Source organism: Sylvia atricapilla, chromosome 8, assembly GCF_009819655.1.
Source record: "Sylvia atricapilla isolate bSylAtr1 chromosome 8, bSylAtr1.pri, whole genome shotgun sequence".
Taxonomy (NCBI): domain Eukaryota; kingdom Metazoa; phylum Chordata; class Aves; order Passeriformes; family Sylviidae; genus Sylvia; species Sylvia atricapilla.
In genome coordinates this window covers 3,070,054-3,085,524 of record NC_089147.1, presented here as the reverse complement: position 1 = coordinate 3,085,524, position 15,471 = coordinate 3,070,054, and the positions used below count along the sequence as shown (strand labels likewise).

At 42.3% G+C, this 15,471-nt stretch overlaps 1 protein-coding gene across 1 annotated transcript in view; it reads right to left on the bottom strand.

Annotated features, from left to right (window-relative positions):
* Positions 1 to 2,082: 2,082 nt before the first annotated feature.
* ADAM12 (ADAM metallopeptidase domain 12) overlaps positions 2,083 to 15,471 on the bottom strand; it is a 160,331-nt gene continuing 146,942 nt past the window's right edge. The window contains exons 17-23 of the mRNA XM_066324428.1: positions 13,478 to 13,555; positions 10,408 to 10,516; positions 9,791 to 9,926; positions 9,065 to 9,173; positions 8,447 to 8,617; positions 3,646 to 3,749; positions 2,083 to 2,225 (exon numbers count right to left, since the gene is read on the bottom strand). Coding sequence (XP_066180525.1) covers positions 2,165 to 2,225; positions 3,646 to 3,749; positions 8,447 to 8,617; positions 9,065 to 9,173; positions 9,791 to 9,926; positions 10,408 to 10,516; positions 13,478 to 13,555 — 768 coding nt within the window. The 3' untranslated portion in view covers positions 2,083 to 2,164. The remainder of the gene's footprint in view (positions 2,226 to 3,645; positions 3,750 to 8,446; positions 8,618 to 9,064; positions 9,174 to 9,790; positions 9,927 to 10,407; positions 10,517 to 13,477; positions 13,556 to 15,471) is intronic.

The following is a 15,471-nucleotide window of genomic DNA, read 5'->3' as shown; positions in this document are numbered from 1 at the left end:
CTTTTAGTGTCAAACAATGGTATTAATTTTTACAGGATCTTTGGGTTTTGCTTTGTTTCAAATAGAGAATTTTTTTTAAAATTTTTTTTTTAATCCCAGACATCCAGAAACCTCACAGTTTACCCATGTCTTAGATGCTGAGTCTGGTAGATAATATGTTTGTTTTATTAACTGTAGGACTGAATTCCATGTCACTGGATACCTGTGCTTGTTTTAGTGGGAATAATTAAGGAATTTGACACATGGTGTGGGTGAGATTGAAGTGACAGGGACACAACTGGGTGCCCTGTATGGATATTTCTATTTTCTGTTCTTTTAAGCCTGCCTAGGTTGGGCATGTTTAAGTTCACAGATGTGCAAAGTCTTGCCTAAGCTGGTCCTGTTGAATTCAGAGCTCCTGATGCTGATGACAAACGCTTTTTAGTGATTTCACGTCACCTTTCACTACTCACAGAGTCACCTTTTGGCTTCCAGCAGATTGCAGAAGAATTCTGATAAAATGGGAGCATTCAAACAAGCAAACTGAGATCATGTGGCTGCTTCAAATGGAGGTACCCCCTAGTGGAGATACAAAACAATTGGTGTTTTAAATACAGAAATGTGGAAAGTACCAAAACCCCATCATTTTGGTTCCCCCAGCATCGCTGAGCCCGGGCTGTTTGCATCTTTGTGTTGTGATTCTCCACACCTGCTGTTGCTGTTGGAGGTGTTTGAAGAATTGAACTGCATTTGTGAAGCTTTTCCTTTGGTATTCAGCACCAAACAAAGCTGGGGCTGATTTTGGTTTGTTCAGTTTATCAATAAACACGAAGGCTGTGTTGCCACGAGGGGGAATAACGGGGAAAATGAAAGACAATTACACCTCCTGAAGCCAGAAGCAAGTTTCTATCAATGCTTTTATTTTTTTTTTTTTGCTTAAGGAAACAAAACCCACAAGCAATGAGGAAACCATCCTAATGAAAGGTGATAATCCCTTCTCCCTCTGCTTCAACTGATATTTGGAAATTGTTTTTGCAGGTGAAATTGTGTTCAGCAGTGCTACTGAGAAGGCACAGAAGAGATCAGGTGTAATCACAGAGAAGAGATGAACTTCATTTTTTTGTTTGTTTGTTTTTTTTTTTTGGATAATCCAAGTCTATGTATTAAAATACACATTTTGATTTGGGGAATTAAGAAACCAGGAGCAATTTTGTAGAAGTTAAATACAAAACAGTAGTAAATATGCAAAAAATACAGGTGATAAGCAGAGCGGTGAGGCAAAAGGAAATAACATAAAAGTTGATTTTTAAAATGTAATTCTTTGTAATTCTTGGCTTCCCCCCAGGCCTGGGTGTAATGCACTGCCAGACCAATCAGGACAACAATGAGATGGTTGAACTTAATTACCAAAAGCACCAAAAAGGAGATGGCCCAGGGAGGCCTGATATCTGCATTAATACGTACTAACCAGGCTGTGTTTGAGGAAAAATGAGGTTAAAAACACCACACTTTTGTGATATACAGTACTTCTTCAGTGAGAGGACTTCTTCCAGCTGGATGCATCCTCTTCCAGCACAGAGATTTCTGGAAGATGTCAAACAGTAACATGAAAACTGAGGTTACAGTACAGCTGCAAAGACAGAGCCTTTGGTTAAATACAGGTTCCACCTCGTGTGCAGATATCTGGGCATTTCACTGAGCTCCAGGAGAGATTTTTGTCTTTTTACCCTGCCACATTTATCCAGAAGTTGGTTAGGAACCACTGAGATGGAGTTCTTTACACATTTCATTGATCTGTATCAGCACTCCTTAAAGAATAGATCAAAACTAAGAAATCTACATAGAGCAGAATTATTCAAGTTCAGTGAAATATTACCAAAAAAAAAAAAAAGCTTCCTTTTAAGGAAAACTCAGCTATGGTAAAAAATATCTACTACAGTGCACTGCACTGTAATAAATATTCAACATAAATTAATAATTTACAAGTACCTGAGCAAGTATACAGAGCACCATAGCACAGCACAGCACCAAAGGCAGTAGCTCAGAATTCTTAAAAAATAATGCTGTTTTAAACATTAAAAATTCTAAGTGTTCTAAGTCATAGAAATGAACTCCAGCTGGAGTTGAAAGATAGTGCAAACTTCTGTCTTCACTTTTTAAAATGAAGGTGTGTCAGGTTTTCTACTCATTTCACATCCGTAGTGTGGCTGGGCCTGGATACCTGTGGTGGATGTTTGGGAGCAGGTCTGTTGGAAAGAAAGGAAATAACAAATTGTTACTTCATCAGTTTTGTACCAGATCAAAAAAAAATGTCAATAATGTTGCAGAATTCCACCTGGTCTCCAAAAGTTGGAGGAGCCAGCTTGAAATGTTGTTGCTTTTGGAATATCTGACTAGAATGGACAGACAGGAGTTTAATCAGAGTTTCTTCTGGCAGTCTTTTTTTGCTAAAACGTTAGCAGACTATATTGATTCTATTTTTTATGTTTCTCAGCACTTAAATGCTTTACTGGTAGAATTCTTGTCACCTAAAACACCACTTTTATCCTCTTTGGAGCTCACTTTCTTCACAGGAAATTGGGTAAAAAACCAGCATTGACTGTTTTCTAACATTGGGTGTAGTTATTCCCCTTCCTGATTACTTTTTTCACACATACTTTATATATTTTGGAAGTGTACAATTTCTCTGCTTTTTGAATCTTTTGGATATTATTTTCAGATGATGCAAGCTGACGTTCCCTTGGGAAATGGGTGACCAGGAAATCCCTTTCTTTGGTGGCAAATTTTACCAGCATTCAGTTCTTAGCCTAATTCAGACGGAGGGTTTTGAGGAGAAAATTTATTATTTATGGGTTGTTTTCTGTAAATATGCAGCCAGGTGTTTCCATAGGTATTATAAATCCTCATATTCTGTGGGAGTCGCAGCACTCCCAGTGAGAAGCAGCGTGATAAACAAAATTAGAGATGGAAATTATATTGGAAGTGGTTGTTGCAGCAGTTCCTTGAGCCATTTCAGCCATGTTGCTGCTGAAGTGCTAAAGTCCAGGATTGCTACTTTTTGGGGGGCTACCTAAAAACAGAGGCCAGACAAAATTAGGGGAATAAAAAACAGGAATATTTATTGAAGGGCTTCCAGGTGCATTTAGGGCAGACGAAGCCTTAATGCACCCAAAAATGGATGATGGATTGTGAGTTTTCACACTTTGGTAAGTTCAGTCCATTTGCATATTGGGGGTTAATCTAATTACACCTGCACCCAAAAATGGATGATGGATTGTGAGTTTTCACACTTTGATAAGTTTGATCCATTTGCATATTGGAGGTTAATCTTCCAATTACAACTGCACCCAAAAATGGATGATGGACTGTGAGTTTTCACACTTTGGTCCATTTGCATACTGGGGGTTAATCTTCCAATAACAGCTTCAGGTAATGAAGCAATTTACCTCAAATTTGCACCCTCCCCAGCTCACTTTTATTCACATTTCCCAGCCCCTGGGACAGTGAGGTGTCCTGGAGAGGAACTGTTGGGTCTGACCAAAATGGGGAAACACCAGCCAACACTGCATGGCGTTCAGAACCACACACCAAAGAACTGCAGGGCTACAAAGAGATGGAAAGCAGAAGAAGGTCAAAGCAGAAGCAGGCAGCAGGGTGAGGACTGACCTGGCGGGGGTGAGGTGGGGCACAGCCCGGCGCTGTCCGGGGCGCACTCGGCCCAGGGGATCTGCGGGCAGAGGCTTCCGAGGAGGGCTGGGCTTGGGGGGCTCCTGCAGGGAACACAGCTCCTGTCAGTGCCCACCAAACCCTCCACACACTGCCACGGCTGAGACAAACCCGTGGGATCGTGGCAGGGGGTTGTGGGGTGTTTTGGACTTCACCGAGTTTCTGCGCGCTCTTGTTCTTTGTTTTGTAACTGTTTGTTCCATGTCAGTTTGTCCCATGTTTGTCCCATGTTTGTCCCATGTTTGTCCCATGTTTGTCCCATGTTTGTTCCATGTTTTACCCCATGTTTGTCCCATGTTTGTCCCATGTTTGACCCCATGTTTGACCCCATGTTTGACCCCATGTTTGTCCCACGTTTGTCCCACGTTTGTCCCACGTTTGTCCCATGTTTGTCCCATGTTTGTCCCATGTTTTACCCCACGTTTGCTCCATGTTTGTTCCATGTTTTACCCCACTATGGTTGACCCCAGTTATTGCTATTAATCAATCGTCGTTTAGGTGATGCCTGGGTCGTGCCTGTCACTTTGAAGCCTCATCCTGATCTCTAGAAAGTTCTGGTGAGTGATTGGTGGGGGTCAAAGTCCCCCTTCTCCCTTGATTTGTCCTGTAAGTTGTCATTTGTGTACAGAGTCACTCCCTTCCCAGTCTGGATTGGGTCCAAGTTGTATCCTCCCCACTCTCCCACCCCCAGATTTAAGGTAAAAATCTCGAGTTGGATCGGCCTCGGTGGGCTGACTCCTGGGAGAAAGGGAATCCTGAGAATTCAATAAAACCCGGTGGGAGTCCCCCACTGGAGTTCCACCCCTTTATTTCTCACGTTGTTCTCACTTCTGCTGAGGCAAGAACCTACAGGATGGGAACTGTGTTCCGGAATACAGGACTGACCTTTTTGGGACGCTGGTGCCAGAGCTGGCCAGGGAAAGGGGGTGAAAGCCCCAAAAAAGCATTGTGCCATCGCAGGACTGCACTCTGGGTTGGGTTGGGAGGGACCTCAAAGCCATCCAGTGTCACCCCTCCATGGCAGGGACACCTTCCATGGGCCCAGGCTGCTCCAACCTGACCCTGGGCACTGCCACGGGTCCAGCCACAGCTCTGGGCAAAACTCAGGCCTCACCTCCCCTCACAATTTCTTCCTAACACCTGATCGAAACCTAAACTGAAGATATTTTTTACTTTGTTATGACCAGGTAAGCTTAAATGAGTAAAACAGTAATTTATTTTTAATAACCCGGCGTTTATATTTTAGACCAAAGATTTAATACTATATTTAATACTATAGTACTGTATTGAATACTATAATATTATGTGTAATACTATATGTGATACTATATTCAATACTATAATACTATATTTAATATTATAATACTATATATAATACTATATTTAATACTCTAATACTGTATTTAATACTATAGGAAATACTATATTTAATACTCTAATACTGTATTTAATACTATAGGTAATACTATATTTAATACTCTGATACTGTATTTAATACTATTTAATACTATGTTTTTGTGGTTTTATGTCTTTTGATTCTTTCCTCTAGAAGTGCAGGGTGCTTCTCTGCTGGACTCAATGTTTAATCGGTGGTAAATGAGAACAGCAGAGATTCAACACATCACTTTGTACAAATTGCTCTACAAAAAGGTGGGAATGCTCGACATCACTTTAAGATGGAAATTCAAATGCCCACAAAACCAAACTGCCCCAGTCTGGTTTGGATTGGGAGCATCTGTGGAATTTCTTTTTTTTTTTTTTTTTTTTTTTTTTTTTTTTTTTTTTTTTTTTTTTTTTTTTTTTTTTTTTTTTTTTTTTTTTTTTTCCAGAGCTGCGCTTTCATTCTTTGGAATTAAAGGCTCCATTAATAAAGAACAGAAGTCATCTGCTGCCAGGCTGGGCCAGTGGCTCCTCCGGGTGGTCCCTGCAAACAGGGGGCCTTGGCTCTTTGTGCTCCTCCTTATGGAGAGCTGGGACACATCCAGTGCCTTGCTCAGGGCACAAAGAAACTCTCCAGTTTACCCCCAAACTCACTTCTGATCTTTCTACTGCTGCAGCTGCACAGCCACGCTTCTCCCATGGAGTTTTAATCCTTATTTTTAGTTTGCCATAAGTATCATTAGTAAAGCAAAAGGAAACAAGGAGAGCTTACAAGAATTATCTGATTAAAGATGCCTTGAGAGGTGTGATCCAAACAAGCAATCAGAGCATGAATTGCTCCTGAATAAAGTCCAGCTTTCCATTATTTGTTCTGTTTTTTCACTTTTCATGGCAAATATTTGCTCTTTCAAGAAGGAAATGCAGATTGATTATCCACAGGCATTTTGATGAGGAAGAAAATACAGGAGCTTAAGTAAAATCTCATATATAATAAGTTCAAATTTGCCACAAAGTACATTTTAAAGTTGCATATAATGTCCACCCCCTATTTAATCCTCTGCATAACAAGTACTAGTATTGATGGGTACACAGGCCTTGAGTCACATGGGGCTCTGCTGATTAATACTGGCTGTGAATCTGGCCCATAAATAAACACTGTTTGCCTTGCAACAGCATCTGAAAGAAGGAAAAGCTGTTTTTCAGTCAAAAGATAATTAAATATTAAACTTGGTAATTCGCTGAGGATTTTCTCTTTTGTTGATTGGTTTGGTTTATTTTGCGTTGTCTTTTTTTTTTTTTTTTTTAACTCTTTTACTTACAACTGAAAGGAAATTTTATATAATTTACAGCACCACCCTGCAGCACTGAGCATCTGGGTGACCTCCTGAAAGCAGCAATGATTTTTAAAGTCCTTCTCCCTCTTGCTGACCTCATGCACGTGCTTCCAAGGGAGAGCTGAAGCAATACATGAATAATATCTATATTTATCATCCCAAACTATTCTTAAGTTAATCTACTACTTCCAAACTTTGAGAGGAAAAAATTTAACAGTGAAAGATTTTCTCCCCACACAGTGTTTTTTTTGTGTCCCTCTGATATAAAAAGTAGCTGTTTCTGACAATATTGAGGTTATGATATAATTCTGAAAGACTCTATTCTTGCTCATTTTTTTAGGCTGCCTTGAGCCGATGCCCTGTTTGTCCTGCTTGTGTTCTCTGCAGAGACTGAAAATGATGATATTTTGCTTGATGAAGGAACTGTCACAATTAATTTGAGCAGCCAAGCTAAAAAGCTTTTTTGGCGGTTTCAGATCTGCCAGTCTTTGCTAAGGACAGCACTGCAGGTCTGGGTGCTCCAGCTGGCACTTTGGGTGGCATTTGGAGCACGAGGATTTGGGGACACGAGCTGTAGGGCAGCACTGGGCTGCTGTGATGAGGCTGGGGCAGGTGCAGATGCAGCAGCAGAATGAGGAATGGTTACTTTCCTTTTCCTTGAAAAACCTTTTCTCCATCCACATCCCGCTTAAGAAACTGAAAAGCACTTTAAAATCTTCCCTTTGACCACCGTGAATTGTGCAGAATGTTAGAGAATGCAAGAAAATGAACAATGAAACCACTGGAGCTAAAGACAAGCAACAGGAATCAATACTGCTTCCGATTCCCCACAAAATTTATCTTAGAAAGAATCAGCGTTTTTTAACTCCCCTGGAAAGGAAAACGACTGGCAAGATTGAAAATGGAAGATGAAAAAGCAAATAAAAACACTGGCTGCACTTGAAAAGTTGGCTAACCTGAGCGAGACAATGTTCAGACTCGGAAAAAATGAAATCTAGCTACACTTTATTTACTGCCACAATGGGCAGGGACACCTTCCACTGTCCCAAGCTGCTCCAAGCCCTGTCCCACCTGGCCTTGGGCACTTCCAGGGATCCAGGAGCAACCACAGCTTCCATGGGCACCCTGACAACTTCTCTGGGCAGCCTCTCTCAGCCCTGTTTGCTTCTGACATTTCTCCAATCCCTTTTCAAAGCCTGTCTCCTTTCCATCACCAGGAAAGGGGCTCAGGGCTCCTGCAGGTGACTGGTGTTAACGAAAACCCCTTTTAATCCCATTTTAACCTCGTGCCACACCCAGAACAGCCCCGGGGCTGCAGAACAGGAATAGCTGCACGCCTGAGCGCTTAGAAACAGTCACTCCACAAGTGCCACCAAAAGGGAGCAGCCAGTGACAAGAAAAGGCACTATTTAATACAGATAACTGCACAGACGACTTCATCTACCCTGTCTATCGCCTTGAGATGCATCTCCTTCAAAAATAAAAAATAAAAACATATTTAAAAACATAAACATCTTTACTTCAACATTGCAATGAAAGGTTGTGTCTGCATGAAACAGCCACGGGCTGTGCCCTGGAAAACCAGACTGTGGTTCACGCAGCCCTTGGCAGGGCAGAAGCACATCAAGCTAAGGCAGCTTTTGCACATCACACCTGTAACGTGGTTCCCTAAACCCTCTCTCTGTGTTTGGCACCTCCTTAACAAACCCTGGGGCTCTGCCCAGTGCCTGGGCTGATGGAGAGATCAGCCTGTGTTTGTCCCGTGCTCTTTTGAGTGGTGAAGGCAGAGGGCAGGAGGCTAAATTTTAGGGTCACAGCCCCACTTGCCACAAAGCAATTTCCCTACAGAGCAGTTCTAAACTCACAAGAAGTATGAAGGAAACACTGTGGGGAAAGGGCAGCAGGAAAGCTGAGAAAACGCTTCATTTCTCCAGACACTTCCAGTAGGTATTAAACAGAAATAAGTATTAAACAGAAGTAAGTATTAAACATTACTAAAACTCAAGATTAAGAGAATCAGTGATTACCTGGGAGAACCTCAGTGAAGGGTTAGCTGGCAGGGGTCTCTCAGGCCCACCTTGGTGGCCTGGCAGCTGGGGAAGGGGTGGCAGGACTCGCTGGGGTGTTTTCAGTGGTGGCACCTCGTGTGCCTTCCCAGGGCTGCTGATGTGGATGATCTGGTGCCTCGGGCCATCCCTCTGAGGAAAATCAGCCCAAAGTCAGAGATGTCAAGAGCTGCCACAGAGTCACAGGATGGTTTGGTGTGAAGGGATCTTAAGGACCAGCACATTCCAACCCTCTGCCATGGAGCCAACACCTCCCACCAGGGAGCTCCAAGCCCCATCAAACCTGGCCTATGGCTGCTTTAAAATCCACGTTAGTGCCTTGATTTTTTCTCTCCTAGAGACAAAACTATTTCTTTTCTGCACTGGATATCTCCACCTGTCTTCAAACATGGAAGCCAAAGATGAATTTTGAAGCCTCCATCCTCTCCCATTTTATTAAATGTTAGTCCTACATGATATTAAGTTCATGTAATCATTGTATTATAATAAATGACTTAAATGAGATCCAAAATACATGAGACCTTTTTATTAGTTTTCCCCCCACTTTTTTTTTTTTTTTTAAATTATTTAGGGACTCACTTTTTGTATGGTTGTATTTTGTGGTTTCATGATGAGGTTTTTACTAACACATGTGGCATGAACACGATTTGGCTCAGATGAACTGGAAGGTCTTGCTGGACTCACAGACCTGCAAGACAAACATTTAATTGTTGAACACAACGTTCTGCTTTGTAACATTTTCTTAAACAGCAGCCTCTTTTCAGAATGGGATTTTTGCAAGGTTTTTTTGCCTGGTTATAGTAAACAAGGAAAGCAAAAATCGTCTAGCACTCCTGCAAGAATAAAAATAAATATTGATTTTTTAGAAACCAGTAGTCTGTTAAATTAGCTTCTGCAATCTGTGGAAATGCAGCTTTGTAACACCCGGGAGACTATTCTAATGAATCTAACATTTAAACAGTAATGACCTCAAATAAGAAAGTTTCAGCTCACTCAGCTGAGTTTAGATAAAAGGCCATGCAGTGCAATGAAACTGTTTCAGGCAAATGAAAATAAAGGCAAGACTTCCATCGCTGCTGAATTTTTCATCCCAAAAGAAAAGAGGGATATATTCAAAGCAATACCTGCATTATTTACTGCCCATCAATGAAATTAAACCAAGCCAGGGAAAACAGTGCTGTTAGTGGAGAATGTTTTTTGTCAAGGCCGCCTCTTTCTAACTCATTCACAGCGATGAGAATTGCTGTGTTTACTGCTTCCTTGCCTTAATATCTGTTGGAATATAATCAGGGAAAATGGGCATACCTTAATTTCTCTATTGTTGTCTTCTTGCTTGTAAACAACCACCTCATGAAAGTCTTCCTTTTGAGGTACATGATTGATCCAGCAAAGATAAGGCACAGGATGGTTATCAGCACTCCTATGGTCAAACTCTTGTTGTCTGCAAGAAATCACACGGAGTTAACTTCTTCCAAGGGACTGCTCAGTGCCTGACCAAGGTTTCTTTGCTATCTTCAAAAAAAAACACTAAAAGATCTTTCAGCAGTGAGATCGTGATGGGAAGCTTTGTCATGGAAATAACCACGATGTCATAAATTCAGCACTGCCACCCACTGCAGCATCTGGCATGCAGAGAAGACAATCCATTTTGGTTTAGAATAGCATTGTTCACATGAAAACAGACATTATTTCCCATCCAGACTTAGTTAATACGTGTACTTGTGAGGAGACTGCTTGTTCTCAGACATAAACCAGAAACATCTCTTTGAGGTCACCAATGTTCCAAGACTCTGGGGAAAAACGGGCACGGAGTAATCAAATCCTGTAAAATTAACGTGTAGGAATAATTCTGTCTGAGGTTGAGCAATTTTCACTCTTTATCCTGGGAAAAAACCCCAGGTGGAGCCTGAATTGCCACTGACCTGCCTGTCTGATGGGGCCACTGTCCACGCTGCCACCAAAGCCTGGCTTGTCACAGAAAGGGGGGGCCCAGTCAGCCTCACAGTGACAGTTCTTTTTGTTGTTGCAGACCTGCAAAACAAGACAAATGGCTTAACATAAAAAAAAATACAACCATCCCAGAGCAGCCCTGGCTGATAAGGGCTTCTAATCAGACAGTGACACATCAGAGAGGAATAAAACTTAGAGAAGAAAGGAGATGTGCTGATAGCTGCCTATTGCACACCGAGGTGGCAAAGAGCAGCTCGCCACGGACTAAGAGGGATCCTAAAAACCATTATTTCTTTGGCAGGTAATCGTTGGAGTTGCCCCAGCTGACAACATCAATAATATGGGGATAATCAGACACCTCTTAAGTCTTGTTCTGTCTTTGCTTCCAGCAGCAGCATTATCTCTGCTCACTTCAGTTCTGCTGCCTGCACAGGGGTTGTAGAGCTCTGTCAGCCCCCTGAGCTCTCCTCTCCAGCAAGGGCTTGCACTGGGGGCAGTATGGATTTTTCCATGTCTCAAAGGTGAGCCAGCTTCTGGAGGAACTGGGATCAGGGCAGAGGAAACCCTCGGGGAGCTCTGGTATCACACCTGCACTGTCTGTAGGGACACGGTGCTCCATGCTGTGGTGGTTGGAATCTGAGTGAGGGAACAGTGTGCGAGGTGTGATCTGTCCCTGTGGGATCAGGGAGCTCCCAAGGGCTCATCACTCACACTGCCTGATCCCACTGCACAGAGGGGAAGGAGCCAGGACATTCAGGGCTCTTCCCTCAGGAGGTCCCACAGCCCAAAGTTATTTCCTTTTGCTACTCCTCAAGCAGTTGCTGTGTGGTGAACACAGAGCTTAACGCTCCGTGCTGAATGGACAGAAGGCACAGAGTCACTGAATTGTTCAGGGTGGAAAAGTTCTCCAAGATCTTCAACCATTCCCCAGCTCTGCCAAGGCCACCCGTGTCCCCAAGTGCCACCACATCCATGTAGATATTAAATCCCTCCAGGGATGGGAGCTCCAGCACTGCCCTGGGCAGCTGGGCCAGGGTTGGACAAACCTTTCCATGAAGGAATTTCCCAAATATCCACCCTGAGGCTCCCCTGGCCCAGCCTGAGGCCGTTCCCTCTCCTCCTGTCCCTGTGCCCTGGGAGCACAGCCCGACCTGTCCCCTCCTGGCAGGGACTTGTGCAGAGCCACCAGGTCCCCCCTGAGCTCCTCTGCTCCAGGCTCAGCCCCTTCCCAGCTCCATCAGGAATTCTCCAGCCCCTTCCCAGCTCCATCAGGAATTCTCCAGCCCCTTCCCAGCTCCATTCCTTCCCTGGCCACGCTCCAGCCCTTCCATGTCTTGTCCTGAGGGCCCCCAAACTGACCTCAGGACCAGAAACCACATTTAGGTGCTCAAATTTAAAGTTTTAGCTTTCATATTTTCCAGATTCTGCACTGCATTGGTATGTAACTGTGAACTTCGTATAAAGTGTGAGCAAGGTCTCCTCACAGCTCAGTCAGACAAAACAATCCTTTTCCGGCCCAAGGATGGATGCCACTGCAGCTTCCAAAAAGTGCCAACAGCAGGGAGCTGAAGGGAGCAAACTGGGAGGATGGGACTTGATCACCTGAAGCTGCAATTAGACAATTAACCCCAACATGGAAATGGAACAAAACTTATAAAAGTGTGAAAACTCATGACCAGGTGTCCATCCTGGGTGGAGCCTTGGCCAGGCTCTTGTACTGCCCAAGGTGCATCCTTTGAAGGCCTTTTAATAAATACCTGCTTTATTGCTTCCAGCCTCTGTTCCAGGTGACTTCTCCAGGCACCAAAATCAATTTGTAAATAAAGACTGTGGGCTTGGTGCTGGTTGTCAATAATGTCCTTCATTCTGTGCTAACCTCAACCATCACTGGTCTGCCACCACCACGGAGAACCCACAGCACAGATTAATAAATGAGTGTTCAGCAAGACACAAATCAGCTCACAGGAGTCTGGGTTGTTCTGAATATGCAATATTCTGGCCAGGTCAGCTTGGCAGGCTTTCAGAAACACTGTGCTGCCTGTGTCTGCAGAGCACTAAAATATTCAGGGAGCTCAGAGTGGCTGTGGTCATGTAAAATTTAAATAAAACAAAAAAACCCAAAACCACAAACCCAAAACTTTTCAAAGACAGCGAGGTAATTAAAAATATACGTTGTTAAGGATTATTTTTTAAACTAAAGCCCTGCAGGAATTCCCATTTACAATTCCACGAGGTCATTGATGCCACTGAGGAGTCACCAGAGATTCCAGTTTGTACAGACATAAAAAATGCCAGTCCAAGCCTCTGCTCATTCCAGCTCAATGGTGAGAGGCAGAACCATCAACACTGCTCAGTTTGTAAATTCAGGATGATAAAATAAGTTAAAGCAAATGAAAATCCTTCCTCAGAGAGGACAGTGAATTTCTATGGCTCTTCCAATGTGGCTGCCACAGCTTTTCAGAGAAACAAAAGCTCATCAGCACATCAAAGTTAATAAGGCAAAGCTTGACATAATTAACATTATCATAATATAAACTGGGTTTCAAACCACTGGTATTATTAAATAATATCATCACAGTTTTCATTCTGTGCCACTTTCATGCCACAGAACTCGTCAATATGCTTTTCCTTTCTTTCTGGAAATACTGTTTCATCTGCCTCTCAATCCAAGTGTTTCCAATGCTCAATTCAAAAATTTTAACTTCTCTGTGTCTACGGAGAAACTGCGTTTTTGATTTTTAATGGGAATTCTCCATGATGGAGGGTTAGACTTCAAATTGCTTTGAGGATTACAAGACTCCTTTGTATCACAGGCTGTCAATTAAGAACAAGATAATTACTGCCTGATAAACATTTCTTTGTCAAACGAAAACAATTTCACATAAGGGACAGCGAAAATGGAAATATGCAATAAAAATGTATTGCAGCGACTGTGACTGATCTATTGCAGGCAATTATAGATCCCAAAGCCATCAGAGAAAAGGGATTTCTTGTCCAGTGGTTATTGAGTGATTGTAAAAAATATTTTCCTAGGATGCTTACCCCACGCCCATGGCACTTGGTGGCACACTTATGGACCCCAAAAACACTGGTGTTCTGGCACCGGCGGTTCAGGCAAATCTGCAAAATATATATAAAAAAAAGGAGTTTTAACAAGATTATGCTGCTGGGGCTCCCAGGGCATGATACCCCTTTGTTCAGCAGTTAAATACTTCCCAACACACAAATACAGATAATTATAAGGACACAAAAGACACCAGGATCGGGTGTCTTCTTTTTTTCCTCAGCCCTTTGAAAGTCTTTGAAATCCAAACCTGAGCAAGTTGAATTGTGCTCTCCTGGCCAGCCCTGGTTTCACACACAGTTCATAGTGTTGATATGCTGAGTTTGTGCAAGCAAAGCCTCACGGTTCCACTCAAGTAGAATTAGTGGGGAGACCCTGGGGTTTGGGAGGTTTTTTAAATCAATTTAAAAATCAGTGATTTGCATTTTTTTTTCAGGGCTAGGAGTGGACTGAATTTCCTTCAGGTTCCTGCTCTGCATGCCTTTGTCTCTTCACAGTAGCAGATGACTCCTCAAGGAAAGCTTTAGATCCTCGTGGTGTAAATTATCAGAGTTTTGTTTATATCAACAGTTAAATATTTTTTATTCCAGTACAGAACCTGGACCCAGGGCAGGTGAATATTTAAGTGAGGTCATCCATTTCTATGGGCTCATCATTGTTTTCCAGGAAAACCAAGATCTTTCCAAGTTTTTCCAAGATAAACTTTTTTTTTTTTTTTTTTTTTTTTTTTTTTGGTGTCAAATGTAAACTAACCCTATTTAACATTTAACATTTACACGAAATGGAAGCAAACAAATAGCATATGCGCAGGAATAAAATTCTGATTTTTTTTGTTGTTGTTGTTTTCCAGTCACTGCAGATAAACTTTACTCTGCCAATGGAGCTGAAAATTGAGGTTAAGCAAGATTAGTGCCGAGTAATAATAACATCAAACAGCCACAACTGATGAGCACGTCAGTAATGAGAAGTTACCCTACTCCAAACTGAAAAAAAAAAAAAGAAATTAGCACTGGAATAACTGTTCCTCTGCTATGCTGACAACAAAAAAGGTCAAAAAGCCCCACACTGCACTTTTTTTTGCTCATGTTTAACTGCAGTGCAGTTCAGTAGTACAAAAAGTCAGTCACAATAATTAGCATTAAGCTGGGAATAGTGTTGAAGGAGGAGACAGGGATGCTTAATCAGGGCACTTATCCCCTGGGGAGAAGGAAAAATGGAAAGGAAATTAGAGTGAATTGGCATCAACATGCAGGCATGGAGAGAATATGGTCTGATTACAGCACTATTCACAATTCAAATATTCTCAGTGCAGCAGCTCCCGGAATTCTGATCACATTAAAATGGCTGCGTTTCAAATTGTGCATCTCCAGTTGAGAAAACCCAAGAATATTTAAATTCATATTCTTAATCCATAATACAAATGCACTAATGTCCTCAAAGTAAAACATACAATTTCAGAAGTATTAGCCTGTGTATTCTATAGTGTGGATGTGTATGATTAGATAGATTAGAAAGATTAAATACTCATTAGTAAAACATAATGGGGTGCTTTCTCAGCACTGAGTTGCCTTTGAAAAGACTTTTTATAACAGATTGACTTAGAAATGTTGTAAGGGTTTGTTTTCCTGTAGCAGAGCTGTGGTTTCACTGGGGATGGATTTCAAACCTGTTCCCAGCACAGGGAGATAATCCAACGTCATTCAAAAGCATTCAGAAATTCAGAGGCTCACTTGAATTTACCACAAATTATCAAAGCACTTGTTTTTCCTCCTTTTTGCAAGCAATCCACCGAGGGTATGGAAACCTCCTTCATTTCAATAGCTCTTGGACTGTTTTCCCTTCCTCCTCCCCCTGGAAACTCATGGCTGCCTCCCATCTTTCTCAGTTGCTTTCCCCACAAAAGAAAAACTTAGAATGAGGCAGCCATGCGAAATCTGGGCGGCATTCACAGGGGATGATCCACAAAGTTTGC